The sequence below is a fragment of the Solea solea genome, chromosome 11 (genome assembly GCF_958295425.1).
Source record: "Solea solea chromosome 11, fSolSol10.1, whole genome shotgun sequence".
NCBI classification, from domain to species: domain Eukaryota; kingdom Metazoa; phylum Chordata; class Actinopteri; order Pleuronectiformes; family Soleidae; genus Solea; species Solea solea.
In genome coordinates, this window is record NC_081144.1 from 1032501 (window position 1) to 1057212 (window position 24712).

General features: G+C 40.8%; 2 protein-coding genes across 2 annotated transcripts in view; one reads left to right on the forward strand and one right to left on the reverse strand.

Annotated features, from left to right (window-relative positions):
* The window catches only part of myt1b (myelin transcription factor 1b), a 118693-nt gene extending 108089 nt beyond the window's left edge, over positions 1-10604 (reverse strand). The window contains exons 1-3 of the mRNA XM_058643903.1: positions 10376-10604; positions 8038-8113; positions 6965-7080 (exon numbers count right to left, since the gene is read on the reverse strand). Of these exons, the coding sequence (XP_058499886.1) occupies positions 6965-7080; positions 8038-8113; positions 10376-10448 (265 nt within the window). The 5' untranslated portion in view covers positions 10449-10604. The remainder of the gene's footprint in view (positions 1-6964; positions 7081-8037; positions 8114-10375) is intronic.
* Positions 10605-10684: 80 nt separating this feature from the next.
* Positions 10685-24379, forward strand: tbc1d22b (TBC1 domain family, member 22B). Its single transcript, XM_058643902.1, has 14 exons — positions 10685-10984; positions 16054-16110; positions 16480-16672; positions 16775-16937; positions 17754-17921; positions 18666-18736; positions 18970-19098; positions 19189-19254; positions 20050-20164; positions 20626-20732; positions 20812-20887; positions 20989-21116; positions 21786-21881; positions 23898-24379. The coding sequence occupies exons 1-14, from the start codon at positions 10929-10931 to the stop codon at positions 24024-24026; spliced, it is 1554 nt and encodes a 517-aa protein (XP_058499885.1). The 5' UTR covers positions 10685-10928; the 3' UTR covers positions 24027-24379.
* Positions 24380-24712: the final 333 nt, after the last annotated feature.

Below are 24712 nucleotides of genomic sequence, written 5' to 3' on the forward strand. Positions count from 1 at the left end.
TTACAAAGTGGAATCAGGGAGAGAGCAATGGGGGGAGAAAGAGGGGGGTAAAACAAGAGAGGAAGGGGAGGAGGGTACGTATAAAAAGGGGGGGATGGAGCAAAGAGGTGGGGGGCAGAGGGGGGGCACATCTGCACGGTGACCTTTTTCTGATCCAATCTCACTGATGAATCCTAATGAAGGATTTAATAAAATCACAGTTTACAATCTGTCTCTGCATCAAAGCGTGCAATCCAATTCAAAAACACAGGACCATCTACATTTCCAATATTGTTGCAAACCCATCAACCCCACGAGCCCTTCCCCGAAAAAATAAGTGAGCACATGTTTCTCTGTGTGTGTGTGTGTGTGTGTGTGTGGAGAAATATTGGCCGGGGTGGAGAGCGAGCGGCTGGCACATTTGTTCCAGCTGTAGCCTAATGTCACAACTCGTCATATTCATTTGGCCTCGTAATGAGGCTAAAGTCAACAAGGTGCGGTGAAACATGAGTGGAATTGCTGCCACAGCTCACGGCTCTAAATGGATACGGGGGGGGAAGGAGACAAAAGAGTCGGGGACACAGAGGACGTGATGCCGAGACATGAGAGAGGGCAAAACTCAGTGGCAATCGCTCCAAACCTAACAAACACACACTTTTCATACGTGACGGCGGCACAAGAGTGTGCTGACATCTCCCTGAACGCTGTGAGAGGGAGCTCCGAGTTTTCAGCACAAATATCACGGATCAATGTGACCGATGTTTAAAAAGTCTCAAAGTTGATGCTGCAAAGTGAAGGAGGCCAAACTGGTACTGAGAGGCTGAGCAGGACCTGAGCCAGACTCTGGAAAGACTTTGTAACAGTGACATCTGCTGGTAAGAGGTTACAATGACAACTATACCACTATGTTAAAATGTTATCATGTAACTAGCTTTTTACTTAATAAGGCATTATAGGACTGTAACTAACTGCTTATTTTTATTATCATTTAATGTGTTGATTGTTTTTTCTTGATTAATCAGAATAGTTTGGTTCATAAAATATCAGAAGATTGTGTAAAACGTCTCAGGCTGTAATGATTTTTTTTTGATCGATGAATCCATTGATTATGTTCTGAATATAAAATGTCAAGCTTTTGAAGAAATATTCAATATCAAATCGGCTTGTTCAAGATTTATTTTATATTATTTTAAAGCTTTACTTTCATTTATTTTATTACATATTAGTTGTTCCTTGTCATCCATCTTGTTTGGTTTCATATTTCCTTAACGTGTTCCATCATTTTTTTTTTTTTTTTTTAAACTGTGTCAGTGAAAAAAAATAAAGATATTCATTGAACTTTAACTGCTCATATATATATTTTAAATGGTAATATGTAATGTCACATCATGGATTAAACCCTGATGAAGTCACAAAAGTCTCAACAAAATGATATTATTTGACAGGGGCATTCCAAGGATTTGTCTTTTACTCCAGGGGAGAATTACTACTCTTGCTTGTCAACACAGATGATCTCCCACTCATTAGCTACACACCCTCGATGCTATAAATAAAGACCAAACACACCTCACCAATCAACCTGACCTACATGGTGTAGACAGTGGGAGGAGGCAGGAATATCCAGAAGAAGAAAAAATAAAGAAATATGTACATTTCCACTGGTAGTTACAATCACGTCACCAAACCCTGTCCTGGTGTCAGAATCCAAACCTTCTTACAGAAAGACAACTGGATTAGAAATGGGAAAAATGTATTTATTTAATCACACAGCCTTCAGGAGCTTGCCCAAGGTCAATCGGAGACTAGTGGAGGTGGCAATTGAACCCACAACCTTCCAGTTGAGAGACAACCCGCTCTACCACTGATCCACCATCGCAAATGTTCAAAAATGACCCCAATCAGAAAGTGGTGCACAGTTTACCTGATCAATCTGAGGCATAATGTAGCAGCCCAACATAAAATCCAACTTTAACGGGAAAAAAAACAACTAAACTGTTTTACAACTAAAATGATCTCGGTTTGTTCTTCACACCGTAAGCAAAGTGGGTATTTTTGAGACAGGAAGAGTCTAATAAAAGATGCCATCGTGTTAATTGAGTAATAAATGATAAACATAATTTTACCTCCACCTCGTAGGTTATATTTTCATCTCCAGGTTTGTCTCCTTATGTTAGCAACTTCCTGTCTAGAGTTTGTAAAGGATCATTAATCGTAAGGTTTGTTTGTGATGGTAGGTGATGAAACAAGGATGTTCCCATTACATTATGGTGACAATCTGCCTAAATATTCAGGAAAAAAATGACATTGGGTTTGAGTGTTTATGTCGGAACAGAAACAAACTGACGCTGCATGTTGACTGCATGATAGCTTTTACTTTGACTGCCATAAAACGCCACCAATACAACCGCTCACAGTCTCCAACAACACAAACCCGCTCCTGATCCTTCACCCACACAAAAGTCATCTTCTTCTTCTTCCAGCTTCTCCCTAAAGGAGACACCACAGCTGATCACCTTGCCTCCATCTTGCCCTATCCCCTGTGTCCTCCTCTTCTGTTACCCCAACTGTCCTCGTATCGTCCTCCACAACATCTACGATCCTTCACCCACACAAAGTCACTAAGTTTAAATGCTCCAACAGATGTGATTTGTTATTGATTGACACAGTTAAACTGTTTCTTTTTCAGAGGAGGAGGAGAGCAGGTTCAGCTACAGGGCACATCCCTGGGAGGATAATCCCAGCGGGGGTGGATGCTTAGAAAGAGCGGAGGTTTGGTCCCTTTGGTTCAACAGCAACCCACTGCACCACCCTGATGCCCCCCCCCAAGCCAGAAGCACCACCATCCTGCTATACAACTCCATCTGCAATGTATCTACAAAAGCGGGATCAAAGCCACAAAACCAATACTACGTAATAGATCAGCGGCCTCTCTGAGGAATAGGTGCATTGATTGGATATGAGATCTAATGTGTGACTGCTGCCTGCACCACTACAGCTGTAATTTCTCTCTGATTAGACTTCAGATTGCAATTACTTTCTGTATCGACAACAAACGTTAATGAGTCTGTTTGTGCCAGAATAGCAATCTACATGAACTGGCCTGTGAGCATGTATGGTTTAATACGGATGTTTAGGTCTGGGGTATGCTCTAAATATTTACTAATTCTCTGTGTGTTGAGTGTGTGTGTGTGTGTGTGTGTGTGTGTGTGTGTGTGCGTGTTCAGTGTGTGTTCGGTGTGTGTGTGTGTGTGTGTACATGTCTCCAGAAGGTCTGCGTTGATCAGAGTGCGGAGCGACAGCTGTGCTACAAATCAGAGCCCATTTACTGGTGACAGAGTCATTAACACCTGCTCATCTCATAAACCACAATGCACATGGTCAAATACCATTCACTCCATTCACGCTCATAACTCAGTCTGCTGGGCACACACACACACACACACACACGCACACACAGTCACATATGCACAAAGAAACACACACAATCTCTAGCAAAGCTAAACCGAGTGTGTCAAGTGGAATGAGCAGAGTGTGTGTACATGTTTTTATATCTTTGCGGGGACATTTTGTGTGGTCCCCACAACGTTAAAGGGATTTTTCAGGGGTATAAGACCTGGTTTTAGGGTTAGGATTAGAAGGGTAAGGTCCTCACTTATACACAAACACATGTCTGTGTTTGTGTCGTGTTAGTGAATCCATAATAAGTAGAGTGATAACAACAGAGAGGTAAAGACAGATATTTGCTAAAAGCACAGCAGCAGTAAACACCGTCACACTTTGTGTCTCAGGGCTGCTTTTTACGATAAGTGCACCACACACACATGTACTGTATACTACATGTGCTATATATACCCTCTCTTATTCTCTCACTTAGAATAAAACCTAACATGGTCGTAGACTTCTCTGCTGCTGCTGCAAAACCTCTCTCTGAATTTCATAGGCATGCAAAAGCCCTCAATGAAAAATATCATAAAAATGTCACACAGACATTTAGAATAGCAAAGGTAAAATACAGCAGCCTCAAACCCTTTAATGCAGTATCTTGTGCACCAAAGACATTTGACTGTGAATGGATACGACTGCAGAGTGAAATCACACTTGAAAACTTCTGATCACAAAACAGAAGTCGCACATTTACGCTCCAGCTTGTGGTCAGGTGCATCATCATCATCGTGTCCATTAGCCTTAATGTGTGTCTAGCACTTAATTGGAGGCCATCTGTCTCCAAATGAGCTTATTAAACACAGTTTGGAAAGGCAAAACACCTGCGCACGTTAGGTTCCATCAGGCAAAGACAACAATCCAACACCAAAACAATCCAAGAGCAACAGCAATGACGTCCATTTGAACAGTGTGGGGAAGAGGTTATAAAGTGTGTGTGTGTGTGTGTGTGCCCGCGGGAGAACAGTGGCCTCAGTCATGTGACATAGAAGTTTGAAGCCAAAAGGACAGAAGCCAGGTAACCATTATGGTCAGGGAACCGTTATGGTCAGGGACAGATCTGACAATCAGGACAACCATGAAGACTGACGCCACCATGACTCAAAGGCATAGAAATGTATGCACATGGCAGAGGTTTAGGTTTGAATGCAGCCAAATACAAAAAGGTCCTGATACTAAAAACCACCATCAGCCTGTACACGTTCAAAAAAGGATGGAAGCATCGAATATTCAGAAGAACACAGAAAGAAATCGTGAAATATTGAAGAAGAAAAAAGAACGTTTGAGGAGAAAATTAACTTTGAACTAAAAGCGTTTTAGTGAATGAATGCAACAGAAATGGATTAAAGGGGAACAAATGAACAAATGAACAGAAACAGCAGACGAGAGGAGGTAGGTGTAGTACAAGAAGTAAATATTATGATGAAAATAGATGCTTGCTAAACAGCCAGCAAACACACACTGTTTTTATTTACATTGTCAGTGCTCTTTTTATCCTTCTCTTGTGACTCAGACGTCTACACCACCTACTGCTTATCTCGGGGAACTAACTCCCAATATTTGTTCACCAGCACAGCAGGCGAAGGAAACACACACACACATGAATGCACATTTTCTGGTATTGAATGTTTTGGAAATTTGGATTAAAGACAACACAGACACTGCCCACGTATTCCAATCATCATCATTTCCTGTCCTTAGTTTGTTTGAGGTTTGTCTTAGTATTATTATTATTATATATTATTATATTTAAACAGGATAAAGCTCATTGAGTATAAGAACAACTTTTACAAGAGTGTCCTGGTCAAAACAGGCAGGAGCACAACTTACAAGTGATCAACAAATAGTGGCTTTGTGACATTAAAACCAGCTCCTCCAGCTCATTTTGCACAGCCTTAGACAGTCACAGGGACTTAAATGCAACCTTTCCACATCAGCGCTGACTCATGGAACCGACAATAAAAACAAATCCTGTGACCCAAGACCATACAAACCTGAACCTGATCCTAAAGTACATTTATAAATAAAAATGAGGCCGTGTTAACGTCCGTGCCAGGGACAAATCCGACCATCAACACGGCAATAATGAACCATAAGTCGAGCATGGACAGACTATTCCTATAAATATTCCATAATTGAGTAAAGCCATGCACTCAGTTATTATTATAATAAAAATTATAATAATAATAATAATAATAATAAAAAAAAACCCACAAATGACTATGACTGTTGCCAAAGGTCAGTCAACAAACTACCGAATTCAGTGTAGAGGGAGGCAATAATGACAATTTCATCCATTTGAATTAAAAATTAAACCTACAACACAATAAATATGTCAAGCTTCACCAACAGTACCACCTAGTGTTGAAGGAGAGTGTGGCGGGTGAGCCTCACCCCGCCCCCTCACAGATTTATACACCACGTTATAAGGTGCTGTATGAGGATTAATGTGCCATAAACAGGCACTGGGCTGTAAAATGTCGCTAAACCCAATCTGATCTGGGGTCAGCTGCTGCACCCTCACAAGGTCATTGGCTATGTGCGAGCATCAGCACAGCAACATCCCGCTCACGTGTGTTGTAGTACTCTGGTGTTTTATCATCCATGTATAACATTTACGTAGAGGTAGCTGGTTATAGATCATAAACTCCATCTCCTGTGTCTGCAACATGCTGCAACTCAGGAGTATTTGTACTTCCCTTTGCTATAGTGCAATATTCTACCTTTACAAGTACCATTTTAACAATCAGACCCACCGACTTCCCACTACAGAGGTAACTACTCTAACCATCAGGTAATCTAATTTAAGGTGAATAAATAAATACATTCTCCAGGGTTCCCCCATGGTTGACCATTTCCTTCAAATTCAAGGACTAAATGTGTTGACACAGCTTAAGATGGGAGGGTAACTTGTGAGAGCCACTTTGCTCATGGCGTCCACTTTTATTGATTTGCAGCACGCTCTGCATCTGGACAAGTGGTTGTCCTTGGGATCTAGGTCAAAGTCAGTCATTGTAATTGTCTTGGGTGAGACAGAGATCTTGGAATCTTGGAATCACAAATTTCCCAGGCATCACATCGTCTTTCACTCATTGTTCTGCATGGAATCTCACGTCAACGGAGGACAGAGAGAGAGACAGTGGACAGCATCCACAACAGTGTTCAGTGGACAGTGTTCTGTGTAGGCCTAGTCTACGTAGATCAAGCAATGCAGGACATGAAACAGTAGGTGGCGGATTATTGACCTTTGACATGAACTTTAGTCGAGTGCCTTGCTTTTGCAGAGGTCGCTGTCTTGTTTCCAACAAACAAAGAATAATGACATCCTTTCTGGTATGCTCAGGCCACCGTAGTTCTGTGGTGATTAGATGGCACTAATTCTTATACACTGGAGCTTTAAGCAAATGTCAGTACCGGACACAGGCTATGAATATCCGAGGATGTCTCTTTTTACATCCTCTGATATGCAAATGACTCACGTAGGAGTCATCGATGCACACACACACACACACACAGACAGAGGGAAAAAAAGCGCCTGTCCTACCTTTCTCAGAGAATTCACAATCCCTCATGGCCTGGTCACAGTCAGAGCACGCGAGAACAGCAATTGATGACCTGTTGACCTTTAGATCATGGACTCGCCTATACATCACCATGTGCCTGAAGAGGAAACAAAGTTTGTCAGTGTCCACTCAGCGAGTGTGAAACCATTTCCCTGTTCTTTGCAAATAAAACCACTTTTCTCTCTAAAAAAGTCTCAAAAAACTCACCACTTTTTCTCCCAAATACTTTTATTTAAAATTCCCTAAATCTTGTCCAAATGTGCGCGTGTTTCTCCTCTGTGTCCTCGCCACAGTGACAGGGCAACAAAAGAAGATAGTCCCTCTTTTCGTAAAAGAATGTTGTCAGAGTAGTTTTGTTGCCACTAAAAGTATTCAAGAAGAGAAGAAGTCACAATGCCCTCCTTTCAGGGGTGAGAGAGGGAGCAGGACAAGGGGGTCACACAAACCAAAATTTAGCTGGGGGGGCATCAACTTCCCCAGAGCATGTGCCACGGAAGAACACACTACGCGCATTTATTTAAATAAAAACAACTCTCTTCAGTGTGGTCTTCAGTCACAGACGGAGCTTTTCAGTGTCTTTTAAAAATCATATTGGTATTTATAGCAATATTTATATAAATGTTCCCATGTCAAAGAAATGAAATGAGTCACCATTGTGGTCTGGCTGGAAACACTTCAAAGTAAAAGTAGAGTGTCATTTTGCAAACTGTTAAGCCCCAGGCAGCTTCTGCAATCCCAACACACACAGTTCCCCATTGTCCCTCCTTGTGACTCTATAATATATTAGTGTATCTGCTCTCTTCTTCTGTGCTTCTGTGAGCCGACCACACTCAACACAGCGCAGGGAACAGAGTCACAAGACTTGCCCTGAGGCAAGGTTTCAAAAAATAAATAAAAAAACAAATCAAAAGTAATAATCCCAGATGATGTGTGAATGAATCTATTCTCCGGCTCACAATGACATGAGATCCACGGCACACATTTGTTCCCAGGCTGTGAAAATACTACAGTGCGACTGCAAGGAGCCCCAAATAAATAATGAACGCTCACTCACCTTTGTTCTGTCAGTTGCGATCTGTTGGATGCCGGAGGAGGAGGCGAGCGCCAGGTGAGGAGCTGCAGAGATTTCCCTAAACAAACAGAAACAGGAGAACACCTGAGATTCAAATACTGAAAACGAAAGTAAAGCCACGACTCCCAAAAACCTACATTTGCCTACATTTGAATGGGGCACAAGGATTTCTTTTGTAAATGCTCTCTGTGCTTGTTTTCAATGTAAAACATGATCATATGACAATAAGTCAGTGTTTCTCACCTCACTGCCGACACACGTGTGCTGTCAGCTTTCTGTAAGCAGCATTACAGTGCAAAAACTCACTTTTCAAACATTTACAGTAAATAAGAGGTTGTTCAACTGGTTTCAGTTTTACCACAGCTCTGTCACTGCCCTCATGTGGACAAAGCCTCAACATGCAGCATCTAAATAGGGAAGTTTGGGTTGAAACATGAGGAAGTATTTTTGATTTGTGTGCCGGTTTGTGGCTTGAATAGATAACTAAATCTAGAAGTGACAATAGATATAAAACACGGCAGTTCTCATTTGAATCTTGGGGCTTTTTTGCTTTTCATCTTTTTTGTCTCTTCCTAAAACACAAGTTTCTCCATTTTTAACATCACGTCACTCACACACCCCAGAGATTGTGTCCATAATTAATTCAGAATTTGATAAAACGACTTTATCCTTCTATGCACCATGGACATGGAATGAGCTGCAAAACATAATTGCACTACAGACACTGTATAAACTGTTTAAACACATTCAAAGGCATTTTATGGACCGTTATGAAAGAAACATGTTGTTTCACATAACCTCTTTGTGGGGTTCGGATTAAGGATCTTATTGGTATGGCCTTTATACTTCTGCACTTTACTTTATTATATCTCGCTTTCTTAGTCTGCTCTAATTACCTCCTTTTAACTTTTATATTCTGTTGTGAGTCTTATATCTGAAATCGTCTCGTCTCTGTAACTATGGCTCCACTATGGCTAAATAAAGGATAAAAAAATCTAATAAAATAATTAATGGTCAACTAAACAATAGTAGGTGAGTTTGTCCTGTCAGATTCTACGAGGATCAACTTTACAAAAATACTGTACTGATGTCGAGAGGATGTGAATATGATTTGAACATTTATCATCGTGGTCTGCAGAGAATTTACAGTATGTAAAAAATAATAAAATAATAATAATAAGTTAATTGTTGCATTGACAATGGGACTTTTTCTTAGTAGACTTTCTGACAGGCAAGAACCTTCTGAGGATAGTTAACACTTTGGTATATCAACTACAAATAACAAAAACAGAAACAAGTGTGCTTTTCCTGCTGGAACCTGGTAGTGGAATGATTACAAAGTAGACATGAATGTTTTATGGGGAAAGATAACATTATGTCACACAAGATGAAGCACAATGTGCAATTAACAGGTACTATCACTGCTAAAATGTACATTCCTCGTCTATAGCATAGAACACTGCTCTGTTTGCACTGAATGGGACTGCATATCATTTCATTGTACTTTTTGACTTCTGATCATTTAAAGGTCCACAGAGTAACAAATAGTGACGACATCTAATGGTGAGATTGCGTTGTAGTCGCCCCTCTCTTTCTCATGTGAGTCACAGAACAACAGTGGCCTTGATATAAAAACAGAACGTAGAGGTGGGAATCACAGGGTACCTGACCTCACAATACAATACGATACGCAATACATGGTACCACAATACCAATAATATCACGATACAACAATTCTATGATCATCAATATTTTGCAAGACAATCGTAAAATAATACACCATAAACTCTAAATGCAAAGCACAAAACTCAAACTTGCACTGGTTGGTCAATTCAGGCTACTGTAGAAACGTGGCAGCACAAGATGGCGTCCTGGGTAAAGTAAAGCCCTTTCCTTTAAATACATGAAGGTCTCTTCTAAGGCTACGATACCCAGACGTTTTTTTCCTCAAACAGTTATGGACCAATATAAACATACTTAAGGGTATTTAATTCAATTTCTGCCAATAAACTTTAAATGTACACAGTGGACCTTTAAGTGTGTCAAACCCTCTCAAATGTGTTTTGCTGCCTTGTTTTCTTAGTTTTTGTTGTATTTTGTCCATTCGGGCTACTGTAGAAACATGGCAGCACAAGATGGCGGCCTGTGCAGTGTAAAGCCCTTAGCTTAAATACGTAAATGTTACATACTGGACCTTTAAAGCCCTCTCAAATGTGTGTTTGTTGTATTGTGTACGTCCTAACACTGGTGTTGTATACGTTACAAACTGCTGTTTCCCCCAACAGGAGTTATGCAATAACATGGTTATGCGGTGTAACACCTGTGTGTCTCTCTGGATGTCTCTTGTCCCCTTGTCCTCTCGTCCTCCTCTTGTCCTCGTCTTGTTCATCCATTAGACCACCTGACCAGTGGCTGCTGCTCGTGCTCGGTGGTCACATGTTTACACGAACCAAACCAGAACACTAGACTATCTCCTGCCACCATGAGCTCTGTGTTGGTTTGAGTGTCAGCTCGCATCCCTCGCCGTCACTGCAGCGGCTCTTCCTATTGGACACTTCCGCTGCACCTGTTCCACGCGCCGGCCAATCTCGCGCTGAGCTCGCTCTGCTCCAAGATGGCGGCTCCCGGTGCTACGTACTACTCATCATCGCAGCAGTGAAGCTAACTCCTCCCGAGAAGCGGCCGTTTGAAACGGTTTGAAACGGTTTAAAACGGTTTGAAGACGCATGAGGGCGCGGAGCGGTGGGTCACAGAGCGGTCGCCCGTGAAACACGGAAGCGTGTTTTGTTTTTGTTTGATTTTTTTAACCGCGGTTCGTTCATGCGACGAGCCGGTCTGCGTGTCGCTGTGACGGGGGTTGCGTTTGTCGGAGTATGGCCACCGAGAACAGGATCCATTTTTGGAGGAGAAACGCGAAGGTTCCCGGAAGGTGAGTTATTTGAATGTCCCTCTGTTGTCATGTAATGTCACCGTGATACTGTGTCGTAAATGTACAGGAATATACGAGTCATAGCTCATTTACGACAGGAATCCTTACAGAGTCAAGTGTAGGAGTGTTGGGTTTAACCGGGTTGTCTGTCTGCCTGTCTGTCTGTCTGTGTGTGTGTGTGTGTGTGAGAGAGAGAGACACAATGAGAGACCTCCATGTCTCTTTTCTTGTCCTCTGACGCTGCGTGGTGTCAGCTGTCACTCGCCATATGGGTCACTGACGTAAACATGAACCGGTGTTTCTCGGTTGAGAGGGATAACAGGTCCAATACCGATACCAATATCGCAGCCCTGAGTATCAACCGATACTGGTGCTTGGCCAGTTCACATTTGAAGACATTTAGGTCAAAGCTCAGTGAGTGAATGAATGAATTCATTGAAATGAATGGCTACATAGTATGTAGTACTAGTAACTTTTTGTCCATGTTCCCTGGGGGGGGAGGGGTTATGCAGAAGCCTAACGTTCTCTAAACATTGAACCAAAAGCTGATACATTCTCCTGTAGTTGTGCAGTTGTCTCCACACAGTGTTCCCATATGGTTGCACTTTTGTGTTTTTGTTTACTGCTAAAAGAGAATGTTGTCCAGAGGTTTGAATGTTTGTATTTCAACCAGCTTCATTAAGATGTGTAGGTATTTTTTTAGATTATAGAAGGTTTGCAGTTGCTGATCAATATTGATATATGCAAATACATATTTAAAGGAGTATTTATTCAGTTAAGGTTGTCTCACTGTCCTTGTTAAAATCAACTCGGTTACTCAGTTCAATGTTTAAATCCAACCATTACACCCCCAAGCCAATAGGGGGAAGACGTTCCAGTGAAGGATTGAAATCCTGTTGTCACTTCTTGTTTTGTTTTTATTATAAGCTGCTTTTATTTTTTATATTTTTTTACATTCAGCATCTAAAAACACATTAAAGAAGAAGCTGGTGTTTTTAACCAAGGTGCTTGTGGGGGTGTGTTTCTCTCATGACTGCCGTTACTAAGCAACCAAAACCTGGGAGCTGCAATGAGAAGCCACTGAAGTTATTGAGTTAATTTACTCGTTGACCCTGACCACTTTCAAAGTGCTCACTGCACTCCAAAAACTTTGAGATATTTTCATCTCAGCGCAACGTGGACACGCCCCAGAAAAACCGGAGCGTCACAACTATGTTACTATGGAAATCTCCATTGAAAAGAATGTGTTATTGTGTATAAAAGATGCTGCATGTGAAAGACCTCTTACTTATTTCATGTTCAAAGCAGATGTGGCTGATTTCTTTCTTTATAAACACAATTTTTCCCATTTGAACTTTACATAAAACTGCTTAAAATGCTCAAACAAACTACCTTTTTATCAGTAGTAGAAACATCTGTAACACTAGCAATATCGTTGGTAAGAAAATCAAATTTATTTATTCAGTTTTAAATCATGTCTAATCTTATTCACACTATATTGATGGATGCAGTTGGTATTCCTTTAAATCCATTAGTATAAAAAGATTTTCCAGATTGGTTAATCATAAAATCTTGCTTAACCAGCCATTTCAAAAACATCGTGCTCTGACTTTTGTGATTTTGAGGGTTTTTGGATGTTTCATTTTTCCTTCTACATGTATAATCTAGTCATTTTGATCAGAATCAGATCAATGCAGAGTATCGTATCAGCTCATCCTTAGTCTTAACGTGAACCTGACCCTATCAACCCTTACCTGACCACATAGGGGGAGGTCCAGAGAGAGGATCACTGCAGTAAGTCTCAAACCTCTAAGAGACTGATAACTGTCGCCTATGTATAAGAAGCTGTCAGTGCAGTCATGAACCCTGGTTTCCAGTAAAATGTCTTTTGTGTTTCCATTCACTGACGTCAAGCTAAGATTGGGAGTTAATTGAAATAAGCAGCAGGTGGCACGAAACCTAAAGCCTGGCTCTTCACGAAGAAGAAGGCACAACTTGACAATGTATACAAAGAGTGCATTTAGCAGTTGTGTACGATTTTAGCTGCGTCTTGGCAACTTGGCATCCATAATAATGCATTACTGCCTTCTTATCTCTTTTGAATATAGAGTGGTTGTCCTGCTGGCAGAGAAGCTGGACTGGTGTACTGGGTGTGTGTGTGTGTGCGTGTGCATATATATATGATAGAGAGGGGAGGTAGTTGTGCGGTTTAGGAAATCCGAGAAGAGAAGCTCTCTGAGGAGAGGGCGTTGTTGTTGCCTTTGTCACAAACGCTGATCTTTCTCTCAAACTATAGTGGGCGGAAAGGCTAGAAGCCCAAACACATGTTTAAACAAGAAAAGCAAGCAGGGAAACCGTCTTGCCGCGCGTCCTTGAGCCGCTCCTGATAAAACATGTCTGTTGCTGGTAAACAGGGGACTCTGGCACCGGCAGATAATCAGCCGGCCCAGTTCTCAGCCACCAGGCTCTCAGTTTGTCAGTTTGTTCACGCAAATGGTACAAATGGTACAAATGAGGCAGACATGATGTTTGCCCACAGTGTGACACAAATCCATACTCATGCTGATATTTATGTCTTTGTGATATCCACACTGCATAAAACCTGACATTTAATGACACACTGACAGGCGGCAGCACACTGAACACACTGAACACACTGAACACACTGAACACACAGAACACACAGAACACACTGAACACACTGAACACATGGAACACACGGAACACACAGAACACACGGAACACACAGAAGGGCAATTCATTTATCAAGATTTGGAAATGTAATTTGAAAAAAACATTTTTCACCATTTTCTGACATTTGGATCAACGAACTAATTGATTAATTTAGAAAATAATGACATATTAATAGATCATAAAAATAAATAATAGTTGGTTACAGCCCTAATTTGTTGTTGGACTGTGGGCTGGGCAGAAAATCAACTATAATGACCAATAATTGGCTTTATTGGTAGAGTCAATATTTGCCATTTCATTTATTTATTTTGTATTTATTTATTTATTTATTTAAATGTTTTAAATAAATTATTGGCTGATTAGAATCATATGGTGGTTATTGCAAATTACATATTTTTGCATAGTTAATAATAGTGCTAATTCTCTAAAACTTTATTATTTCATCCAAATGTAAATTTTTGAGTCTACTGATTACCAGTTTCATGTATTAAATTATTTTATACATACCTAATTTATATATTAGGTATGTAAACGTAATTTATTATAATATTATTGAAATGACTGTATATAATTGCACTGCAGCAGTGTAGACACAGAATGTAGATTGGAAAGACAGACCATTAGTGTTGTTGTTCAATAACTGGTTACGGAAGTTAAGCAAAAACGTTTTGTATTATTTGTTTTCAGTAAACAGATGTACTTTATCTGATGGAGGATAGAAGGACAATGGGCTAAATATATTGGCCCAGAAGATCTGTATCAATTAACGGCCATCAGCTGTCCTGATTTCTAAAGACTGAACTTCTAAAAATCAGCATCGGCCACTTAAACACCTCAGGTCTTGTACTATCACGTTTGATTCATGCTGATGTAGAGCATATATTGCTTGGTCCACTGTCTTTGTTTGGCTGTTTTTGTTTGTTTTCCAGTTAGAAATCCCCCAAAAGTTTGAATGTAGAAGAGGAAGCTGCAGTGAAAGGAGATAAGGAAAGGAAGTGTGAAGCGCTGTTGGCAGTTGCGGGGCTTGGCCACAGATCTCATGATAAGACTGATGATCATCTTGTTGTATGGAATGCCCCCAGAGTTGGAAAGTGGTTGAGCAATAAGATTCTCACATCCGCTGAACACGGTGGACACTGCAGGGTGGTGAGGAACATGCGGGCTGTGCAAGCTGTCTCTGAGTTCTGCTAAAAAAAAACAGCACAATCCAAGTGTGATGAGCCTGTGATGTTTGATTAGAAGGTAAAACTGAGCTGTCATGTGTCTGTCTGTCTGTCTGTCTGTCTGTCTGTCTGTCTGTCTCTCTCAGTGACTTTACACAATCACACATCTCAAATTTGACTCGTTGCCTGTGCAGAATATGTGACCTCTTTAGGATCTTTTCTGGTATGGACACTGAATTCTTTATGGACTAGTAGTCCTCACGGAGAGCAAAGCCCAGTCCTAATGAGGCAGAACCGCATTTTTGACCTAACTGGTTTAAATTGGAATTAGAATTGTTGTCAGGTTTAGAGCTGCAACTAACGATTATTTTCATAATCGATTAATCTTTCCAGTATTTTCTCATAAAATGTCTGAAAAATATTGATCAGTGTTTGTCAAACCTGAAAGTGAAGATGTTCTCAAACGTCTTGTTTTGTCCACAAACCAAAATGATTCAGTTTTAACGAGTTCTTGGTTTTATGGAGCAAAGAAACCAGAAAATATTCTAATTTAAGAAGTCAGAAATCTTGTTTTAATAAGAAAAAAAAAACACAAACCGATTAATCGATTATCAAAATAGGTGACGATTCATAGATAGATAGATAGATAGATAGATAGATACTTTATTCATCTCACAGAGAAATTCACAGTTTCAGCAGCTCCAGAATATGTTACACGATAGAAACATAAGAGGCATGCAAGTCTATGTACAGTCTAAATATAAACTGAAACATATGTATAAAAAGGAAAAAAGGATTACTAAAAGCGTCATTTAGTAATCAATTAATAAACGATTAAGTAATTGTTGGGTTCAGGTTAGGGTTAGGCATTAACAGGTTAGGGTTAAGCATGAACAGGTTTGGGATTAGGGTTTGGTTAGGCAACGTCAAAATGATTACAAGTTAACACTGTAATCTGTTGAAAAGAAGAAACAATTCACGTTTAAGGAGTTAAGAAATCAGAAAGCTTATTTTAATCATGAAGAAAAGCCTCTAACTCTTACTGTTGTAACCCTACAATACAGTGTCCAAACAAGAATAACTATAAAACCTGTGTGTTCTGAGTATGTGTTGTGAAACAGCTCATCTCTAACCATAACTAGGTCAAAGTCGCGGAAGCTGCGTAGGTTTTTAATGCACAGCGTTGACAGCGTTTCACGTCATCTTCTGCAGCGTACAGCCCGTTTACGGAGCACAGCATCCACCTCTCGACCCTCGATTGCGGCGCACGTGAGTGAGCACGTGAGAACTGGACTTGCATGGTGTCGTGTCGTCAACACAGACACGTTGTGTTCGTTCCACTCCCATTGTCACGTTTTTCTGTTGTTTTTTTGCAACTGATTGTTCCATGCTTGGAGGAATCGTGCATGTTTGCATTGTATGCATTAGCACTTTACCAATATTTACTTTTTTTTACCAATGTACTATTAGTTCAGTTTGTTTCAGAGCATTGTTGTGTTTTATTACCCTGTTTTGTTGGATTTTCAGTTTTGTGTGTTTTTTATTTATTTTGTTGATGGTTTTGTGAGTGTATGTCAGCTAGTTAAGGGTTTAACTTTCTGTCTTTATTTGTTTGACCTCTGAATGTTTCCCCTGCAGGTATCCAAAAGACACCAAGCCCAAGTTCAACAACCTCAAGTCAAAAAAGGCCTCGAGTTTCCACGAGTTTGCTCGCAGCACCAATGATGCTTGGGACATCGACGACGAGGAAGATGAGGATTTCCTCGGGATTCCTGCCCCAACGACGTCCCTGCCATCATCAGGCGTGCACTCTACGCCCGTACAGATGCAGGTGTCTACAAGACTCACTCTTCCAACTGATCAAATATGGCTAATGAGTTGGTTTGAAGTAGAGCAGAGACAGTATTCTGACGCATGTCCTGTGTCCTCACAGGAGCAGAATGAGGCAGGAGACGCTGACAGCAGGACGTCACACGGACCTGGCTCAGAAGCTCAAAACCTCCAGGACGTTCATGAGGACGAGGAGGCAGACTGTGAGCCTGTCAATGGGAAGGTCGTCAAGTCTAATAGTGAGGCCCACCTCGGCTCGTCCTCGGGTATGTGACTAATGTACTGCAGCTGTACAATTTGCATTAAGGAGTACTGAGCAGCTTATCAGATGATGAATAGTGAAGCTAATTATAGTGCCACTGTGATAATATCAGGGCTTCAGCATGTGCCGGGCCTGGACACAACATTCTGCACTTCTACAAATGTCCTTGAAAAGCCCACCAGTGAGCTTGAAGTGATAAAGTGTGGTGTGGTACTGACACAGTCAGCACTGAATACACACTATTTTAAGAACATATTTGCCGCCTCATCTTGTTTCCGTCTGTTTCTCCTGCACCGAAGTCCATGGAGGAAATCTGCGTTTTTAAGCTCTTAAGAACACCAGAGCTGCTTGTCCACATCGTTTGGTGAGTTTGTGTCACTTGGTTAAATCCAAATGGAGGTATTCAAATACCAAAATTGCAAGATAACACATTTGCTCTCAGTGATGGAGGCAAACGTGGATCAACAACTCCTGTGTGCTGTCATGTAAAATCACTGACTTTCTCCATGGACTTTGGTGCGGGTGAGTGAGTGTTTTTTTCACTGCAGTTTCCTCTCAGGAGAGGCTGCCTAGTGCTGAGATAATCATATTTATAAGATATTATTAATGTAAGCAGGTTTCATTTTTATTAGGTGACTGATTATTAAGTGGCTAGAATCACTTTTTCCTTCTTTACTCTTGTGCAGCCACGTTTCCATTTATACTAAGTGTCCCTGTCTTGGCACAGGGGGGTGCGCAGAGTACAGTCACTGCTGATTATGTGTCACACAACTGTAATACAGTTGTTCTTTCTTTTTTCTTCTTCTGTGATTCCCCACAGTCCGTTCCACACTGCAGAAGCAGCAGTCTCTCCCAGTTCGTCCCATCATCCCACTGGTGGCTCGCATCTCGGACCAGAACGCATCCGGTGCCCCGCCCATGACCGTGCGGGAGAAGAGTCGCCTGGACAAATTCAAGCAGCTGCTTGCCAGTCCTAACACCGATCTGGGTACAGTAGAAGAACAAAACACTGTGGAAGAGGTGTTAGTAATACTCTGGTGCTGGGGTCTGTCTGAATGAGTCAACCTGCAGCACCAATGTTTAAATGTCATTTTGAGGAAAAAGGAGAGTTTCCATTAAACCCGCTCCATCACTGTGTGTGGGAGTACACAGTGTGGTGGTAACTATCTTGATCGTGTGGCAGTCTACCAAATGTCAGAATCATGCAGTGGACACAGTTTGTCCTGAGCCGCTCTGTCGTGGAAGAAATGAGTTTAAGCTATTTAAGCCAATTTAAGGCAATTCTCTGCTTCTTTACAAAAAAAGAAGCAGAGAAAGAGAGACAAAAACAGTGTCAACAGCATTTACAGTGTCACCAGAGATGGAGAGCTCCACTATCTGGATCTAGTCCTTCTCCACCTGTACAAATAAGCAACTTCATGCTACGATGTTACATCATGTCTGTTGTATTTGGAGAGAAGAAGCATGGTAGTTTACTGGCCTTATCTGAGTGCTGCGTGGTGCATATTGGACATTTACTGACCTCACAGTGTCGTGGCCTTCGTCTTCTCTCCTGCTCCTCCAGACTACAGCAGAGTTTACACACTAAAGTGTAGCCCACGGCATCTCCATTCGAAAACGTTAGTCGTGTGAACGGAGCAGAGTCCATGTGCTTTAAAACCATTTTTGTTTGGTGGATGTAGCCTCAGGTTGAACTGAGTCAGAGGGAAATGTTTTTTTTTTTTTTTTGCAGAGGAACTCCGAAAGCACAGCTGGTCGGGTATTCCCAAAGAAGTGCGGCCAATCACATGGAGACTTCTCTCCGTAAGTCTTATGACCCTCATGTTCCTGACACCCTGTGTCGATGACTCCCTGTTAATGTTTTCTAGTGTCTGTGTAGCCAGTTGCATGCCTCTTAGGAAGATGTTGAAAGACTTGTTCTTCCTGGCAACGTTATCTGCTTTCCTTTTATCTCAAATTTCCAGTCTGTTCTGTTCATGTGTTGAGAAAACACTTTCTCCTCTGTGTTTTCCTCTCCTTTCCCTGGACTGTGACAGGGATACCTGCCAGCCAACAAGGAGCGCAGAGAACTGGTGCTAAAAAGGAAGCGAGAAGAATATTTTGGATTCATAGAGCAGTATTACCACTCAAGGACAGACGAGCACTACAAAGACACATACAGACAGGTACTGTTTCTAATATTTGACAAAAGGCAATTATTTCTACATACTCCAACAGCTCAAGTACTCATTTTAATCATTTCTTCTTCCTGTTAGATCCACATCGACATTCCAAGAACAAACCCTCTGATTCCATTGTTCCAGCAGCCGGCAGTCCAAGAGGTAAGGTGGGGCAGGGGGACGTTTGTCCTTTAGAGATGGCATCCTCTACAAAGCAAGACCCTTGTTTTAAAGTATATAAGAAAGGCTTTACTAAGGCAGGGACATCCAAATTCATTAATATAAAAATACCAGCAGATCAACTGCCCGTCCTCAAATACTTAAGACCATAATTAAGGTGATGATGTGAAAAATCTCATGTTTATGGTCAAATCCTCATTTAAATGGGATTTTAACCAGTGGGAATGTTTTTAATCAGCTCCGATTGTCATTGACCTGCATGAACTCACTAGTTTCTTCTTCCTCTTCTCCGTTTTTACCAGCTATGTAATGTTTCTCTGCCATTTCCAGCAAAGTCCCTAAATCTTTAAAAGCAAACCTTTAATAGCTTTTTACGACTCGGGACAGTGCTCACTATTTTTTAATTTCATTATTCAAATCGTTTTAAAAGGACAGAAGGAAAAGGTAATAAGTAGTAAGTGCTGTAACGTTGTCGCCGAGCTTCATGATGTTGCTGTTTTCTTCTTTCTCCGACTCCTTTTGTTTCCTGCACGTCTGTAATGTCAGAATTCATGCACGGGTGACAAAACTACCACTGCACCAATCAATAGTAACGGAAAAGCGTTATTTCCCAAAGACGCTCTAGTACGTACGTGTTAAAATTGAACATGGATTTTAAAAAGATCAAGAGTTTTAGTCACTGAAACTTTTAAAGCAAACTAACATTAAAACATTCTAAATCACCTCTGTGCTGTTTGACTTGTCATCTCATGGTGCGTCTGTCTTTCCATATCAAAGGTGTTTGAGCGAATCCTCTTTATCTGGGCCATCCGTCACCCGGCCAGCGGCTACGTCCAGGGAATCAACGATCTGGTCACTCCTTTCTTTGTCGTCTTCCTGTCCGAGTTTGTCAGTAAGTAGTCGATGCACATTTAGTATCCACACTCCATCACAAATGTTAGTGACTGAGCAGCATTGATTTAGTTCAGGGTGTCAAACTCTAATGTCCTGGGAGCCAATGAGTGACTAGTCTGGTCAAGAAGAGTCCGGTCTTGGGAAGAAAAGTTGGAAAACATGTGTTGAGCTTAAAATTACGACATGGTATCCCCTCATGATATCACAATTAAGATATTTATGATGCTATTTCACAGAATCTCCAACTAAAAGTGCTTGTTTTGATATGGAACGATGTATAAGTCATAATATCACTACTTAATATAAATATAATTAATTAATAACATGGACAACTGTGACATAATTACAACAGCATGTTTTATTATTGCTATTATAAAAATGTCACTGTAACAATAATTGTCATAAAATGTCTAACAAATGTCAAATATCAGCCAGATGAATCAATGTTTGTTTTTCCAGTGGAGGACGTGGAGAACTTTGAGATGGCGGCGCTGCCTCTTGAGACCCAGAGAAACATCGAAGCTGATAGTTTCTGGTGCATGAGTAAACTGCTGGACGGGATCCAGGTCTGCTCGTACACAAACACGTCAGTAAAAAAAACACCGGTCAAACTTGTCGCTCACTGAGATTTCTTTCCTCTCGCAGGACAACTACACCTTTGCTCAACCTGGGATCCAGAACAAAGTCAAAGCCCTGGAGGAGCTGGTCAGCAGGATCGATGGTGAGTGGACGCCTGACATTTGACCTTTTAGCTCATCATAACTCCATCACTGTAGTTTTCCTGTGACATACTGTGTGTGTGTGTGTGTGTTGTTTCTCCAGAGGACATTCACAATCATTTCAAGAAGTACGAGGTGGAATACTTGCAGTTTGCTTTCCGCTGGATGAACAACCTGCTCATGAGGGAGTTGCCTCTACGTTGCACTATCCGTCTCTGGGACACATACCAGGTAATGTATTCTACATCATCGTCAATCCTTTATCATGGAAGGTCAGACAATTATCAACAGTTGTGATCCAACACTTAATATTTAATTCTCTAAACCAAATACTTTAATTTTGTTGGCTCATTGTTTGTATATCTTAATCTGTTGTACTTCATCATACATTATTTTATAGGTACTTGTTACTAAGTTATCAGTACTAGTGCAATGTCTGTTTTTGTGTGTGTTTTCAGTAATTGTTGGTTTGGTGTGAATAGTTTAGGTTTCTTCATTAAAACTAAATAATGTTGGTTTGTGGACAACTAAAGACATTTGAGAACGTCATTATTTCAAAGTTTGGGAAACTCTGATCAGCATTTTTTTTGACATTTTATGGACCAAACAACTAACTAACTAACAAACAAGAAAATAATCAACAGATTCATTGATTATGGAAAATAATCAGTAGTTGCCGACCTAAACTGAAGGCTCCATAGATTCTCTAACAAGGGATATTTAGCTGCAACATGCAACCTCACCTATAAAAGATGCTACATTTTACACACTGTACCTTCAGTCTTATCCCCTCTTTATTTATAACCATGTAGAGTTTCGTCAATCCTGTTTTCGTGTGAAGAAATTTGTTGTGATTTTCATCGACTGCAGTGACATTCTTTTTTTTTTTTTCCCCCACAGTCTGAAGCCGAAGGTTTCTCCCACTTCCACCTGTACGTCTGTGCTGCTTTCCTCATCGAGTGGCGCAAAGAGATTCTCTCTATGATTGACTTTCAGGTAACGTTGTTTTCGTCACCGTATGACTGATCAGGTTACCACTCAAATATTCAGGCTAACGAGGGCGTAAACAGAGACCTTTTGAAAGCGATGACATAATTACCCACATTCACCTCCTGATTGGTTGTGATAACTCCACTATCAGCTGTTTATCTTTCACCTCACTGATTGTACTTTCTGGAACTCAGCGAACAACTACAGAGGAGGGAATCCACTTCCTGTTTACACTGGCACATGTATACCCGGTACACCTCAGAAAGTTTAAAGTTAAGACGGGTTTAGTGTAATTAGTAAAAGGTACATTAATGCAATTTCCTCAACACGTAATATATACGTATGCATGGTTCAGGAATTACTATCAGACAAGGGAGACATTTATTTGTGACACTGTAGAGAAAAACAGACACAAACTAACACTGTTATAATAATAACTCGATGAAACACAAATGAAGAGCTTCCTGTGCTACAAAACCAAAGCCCCTCAAGCCCGAGGCACAGCTGTAACTCCACATTCACGTGTGGCGACAGCTGTTAACACCATTACATTGTGAAGTGGGTTTCGTTGATTGTTAAAGTTGATCACAGGCGGCAGATAACGATCCACACAAGACGACGCATGTTCACTTTTTCAGATAAACAGGAAGCTGAAGCACTTCCTTGTTGTTGAGAGAATGCCAGTAAGGAATTTACTTCCATACAGAAGTACAGAATATATGTTTACATTTTACAAACTAACCCATGTTTCTGAAATAATATGTAAACTTTTTTGCATTTAAATATCTAAACATGACAAGACCAAAGTTACATAATATTTCCATAAATCCATATTTAAATTGAATTTAACAGACTGTGTTATTCAAGTTGGTCGCCTTTTAACGACATCATCCGTTTGCTTAGTTGCTGCTATGTTTTATAAAGGGTTTGCCTTTGTGCCTTTGAAAGTCACCATAAATAATGTTTTAAACCCGGGGCCTCAAACTCAATATTAACTTGGTGCCAGTGAACTTCTAGGCTGGTCAGGAGGGGTCCAGGGGCCCGTCAAATGAAAAAAGAACAGCAGATGGGAAAAAAATGAACTGTTTAGTAATTAAAAATTAAAATCGTATCTTTATAATCCATCATGATGTTGCAATCATAAATATTTACAATGATACTGCACACCATTTCAAAGTAAAAGTGTTTGTTTTGTTAGATAGTTCGCAACAACAACAACAACAACATATTTGTGGTGCAAAATGAATCTTTAAACAACAAAACAGACAGAAATAGAAGATAGATATCGGAACATTAAATCAATCACCATGTAGACAATTGTAATTAAAACACTAGATAATATATCAATAATAATGTTGTTCACAGTTTTCATTGTAATAGTAAAGTAAGTGAAGGGCCACAAGACATGGACTGGGTGAGTTTTAGACCCCTGTTTAAATTCACTTTACTCTTCAGTGTGAAGCCAAACACCTGCAAGTATTTCACAATAAAAGCCTTGTTGGAAAAAATAATAATAAAAATCTTAACAGGGAACAGAAACACTAGAGTGCTTTTACTTTGAAACAGTTCCAGGACGTGTTGTGTTTGTGACACGCGTGTCAGATATAGACACAGTCACCTGCTGTTGACTAAGAAGACTAAGCAGCTTTGTTAAGGCGAGTGATCGTGATCTTCTCTGTCGACCGTCGCTGATTGTGTTGTCTGCAAAGTGACTTTGGGAAAACGACCGAGAGGACCAGTCACTTAATCAGAAAGTGAGGGGAGGCTCTCAAACTTCATCAACACAGAGTTTGTTGTTATTGTTTTGAAAGAGAGCGAGAGCGACCCCTAGTGGCAGACATCACATTGCAGGAGTTAGACTATATGTTCCTTATGTGTTTTTATCCTGTGAAGATTTGTGTTGATGATAAATAGATCAGCACATATTTATACACATACTGTGCATTTAAAGGCTGCTCTCTTCATATACTGTATGATGAGGGAGTCTGACTGACGCCGATGTCCCTCTGCTCTGCTTTTCAGGGCCTCCTCATGCTGCTGCAGAATGTTCCGACAATCCACTGGGGGAATGAGGAAGTTGGTCTCCTGCTGGCGGAGGCTTATAGACTCAAGTACACGTTTGCTGATGCTCCCAGTCACTACAAGAGATAGGGCCCCCTGGGGCCTCGGCGTCAAAGCAAACACTGAGCAAACTTTGAGTTTTTCCAGAATCAAACCAGACTGACTGGATTGACACATACCATCTGAGATTACTCCACAGACTTTGGGCGTGGTCTCGCAGGTCACCTACAATAGACTGGTGGTGCGTTCAAGCGCAGCCTCGGGAGAGACCTACATAGTGTTTATCTCAGAGCCCCTGAACCTCTCCTGTGATGATGAAGTCCTCTGAACGCCACACACTGGATCTGGGTGAATGAAGTTAGTCGCAGTCGGCGTGCTGCGTTGCCTCTGTGAACTGGTACAGTATGATTAACCATAACTAGGCCATTTTTTTTGGGGGGGGGGGGGGGGGGTTTACATGTACTGTTTATTGTCTCTGAAGTCAAATGTACACTGGGAATTGATCTGCTGTAACTTGAAGGGATGATGAATGTTTGTGAGATCATCCCTTTAGTGAAAACTGGCATCTACACATTCTTTTGTTTTTATTTTTTGGCAGATTTGCTTTAGAAGTTGTTTCCACATAGTAAAAAAAAATATTAGGTTTAACAATAAAACTCTTTTTTTCCAGACTTGTTTAGTCTGACAATGTTGAGCAAAAGTTACCAAATCTGCACTGTACAATCAAACCAATCAAAGTCCAGAGTTTGGGCATCAATCACTCCCTGTACAGTACT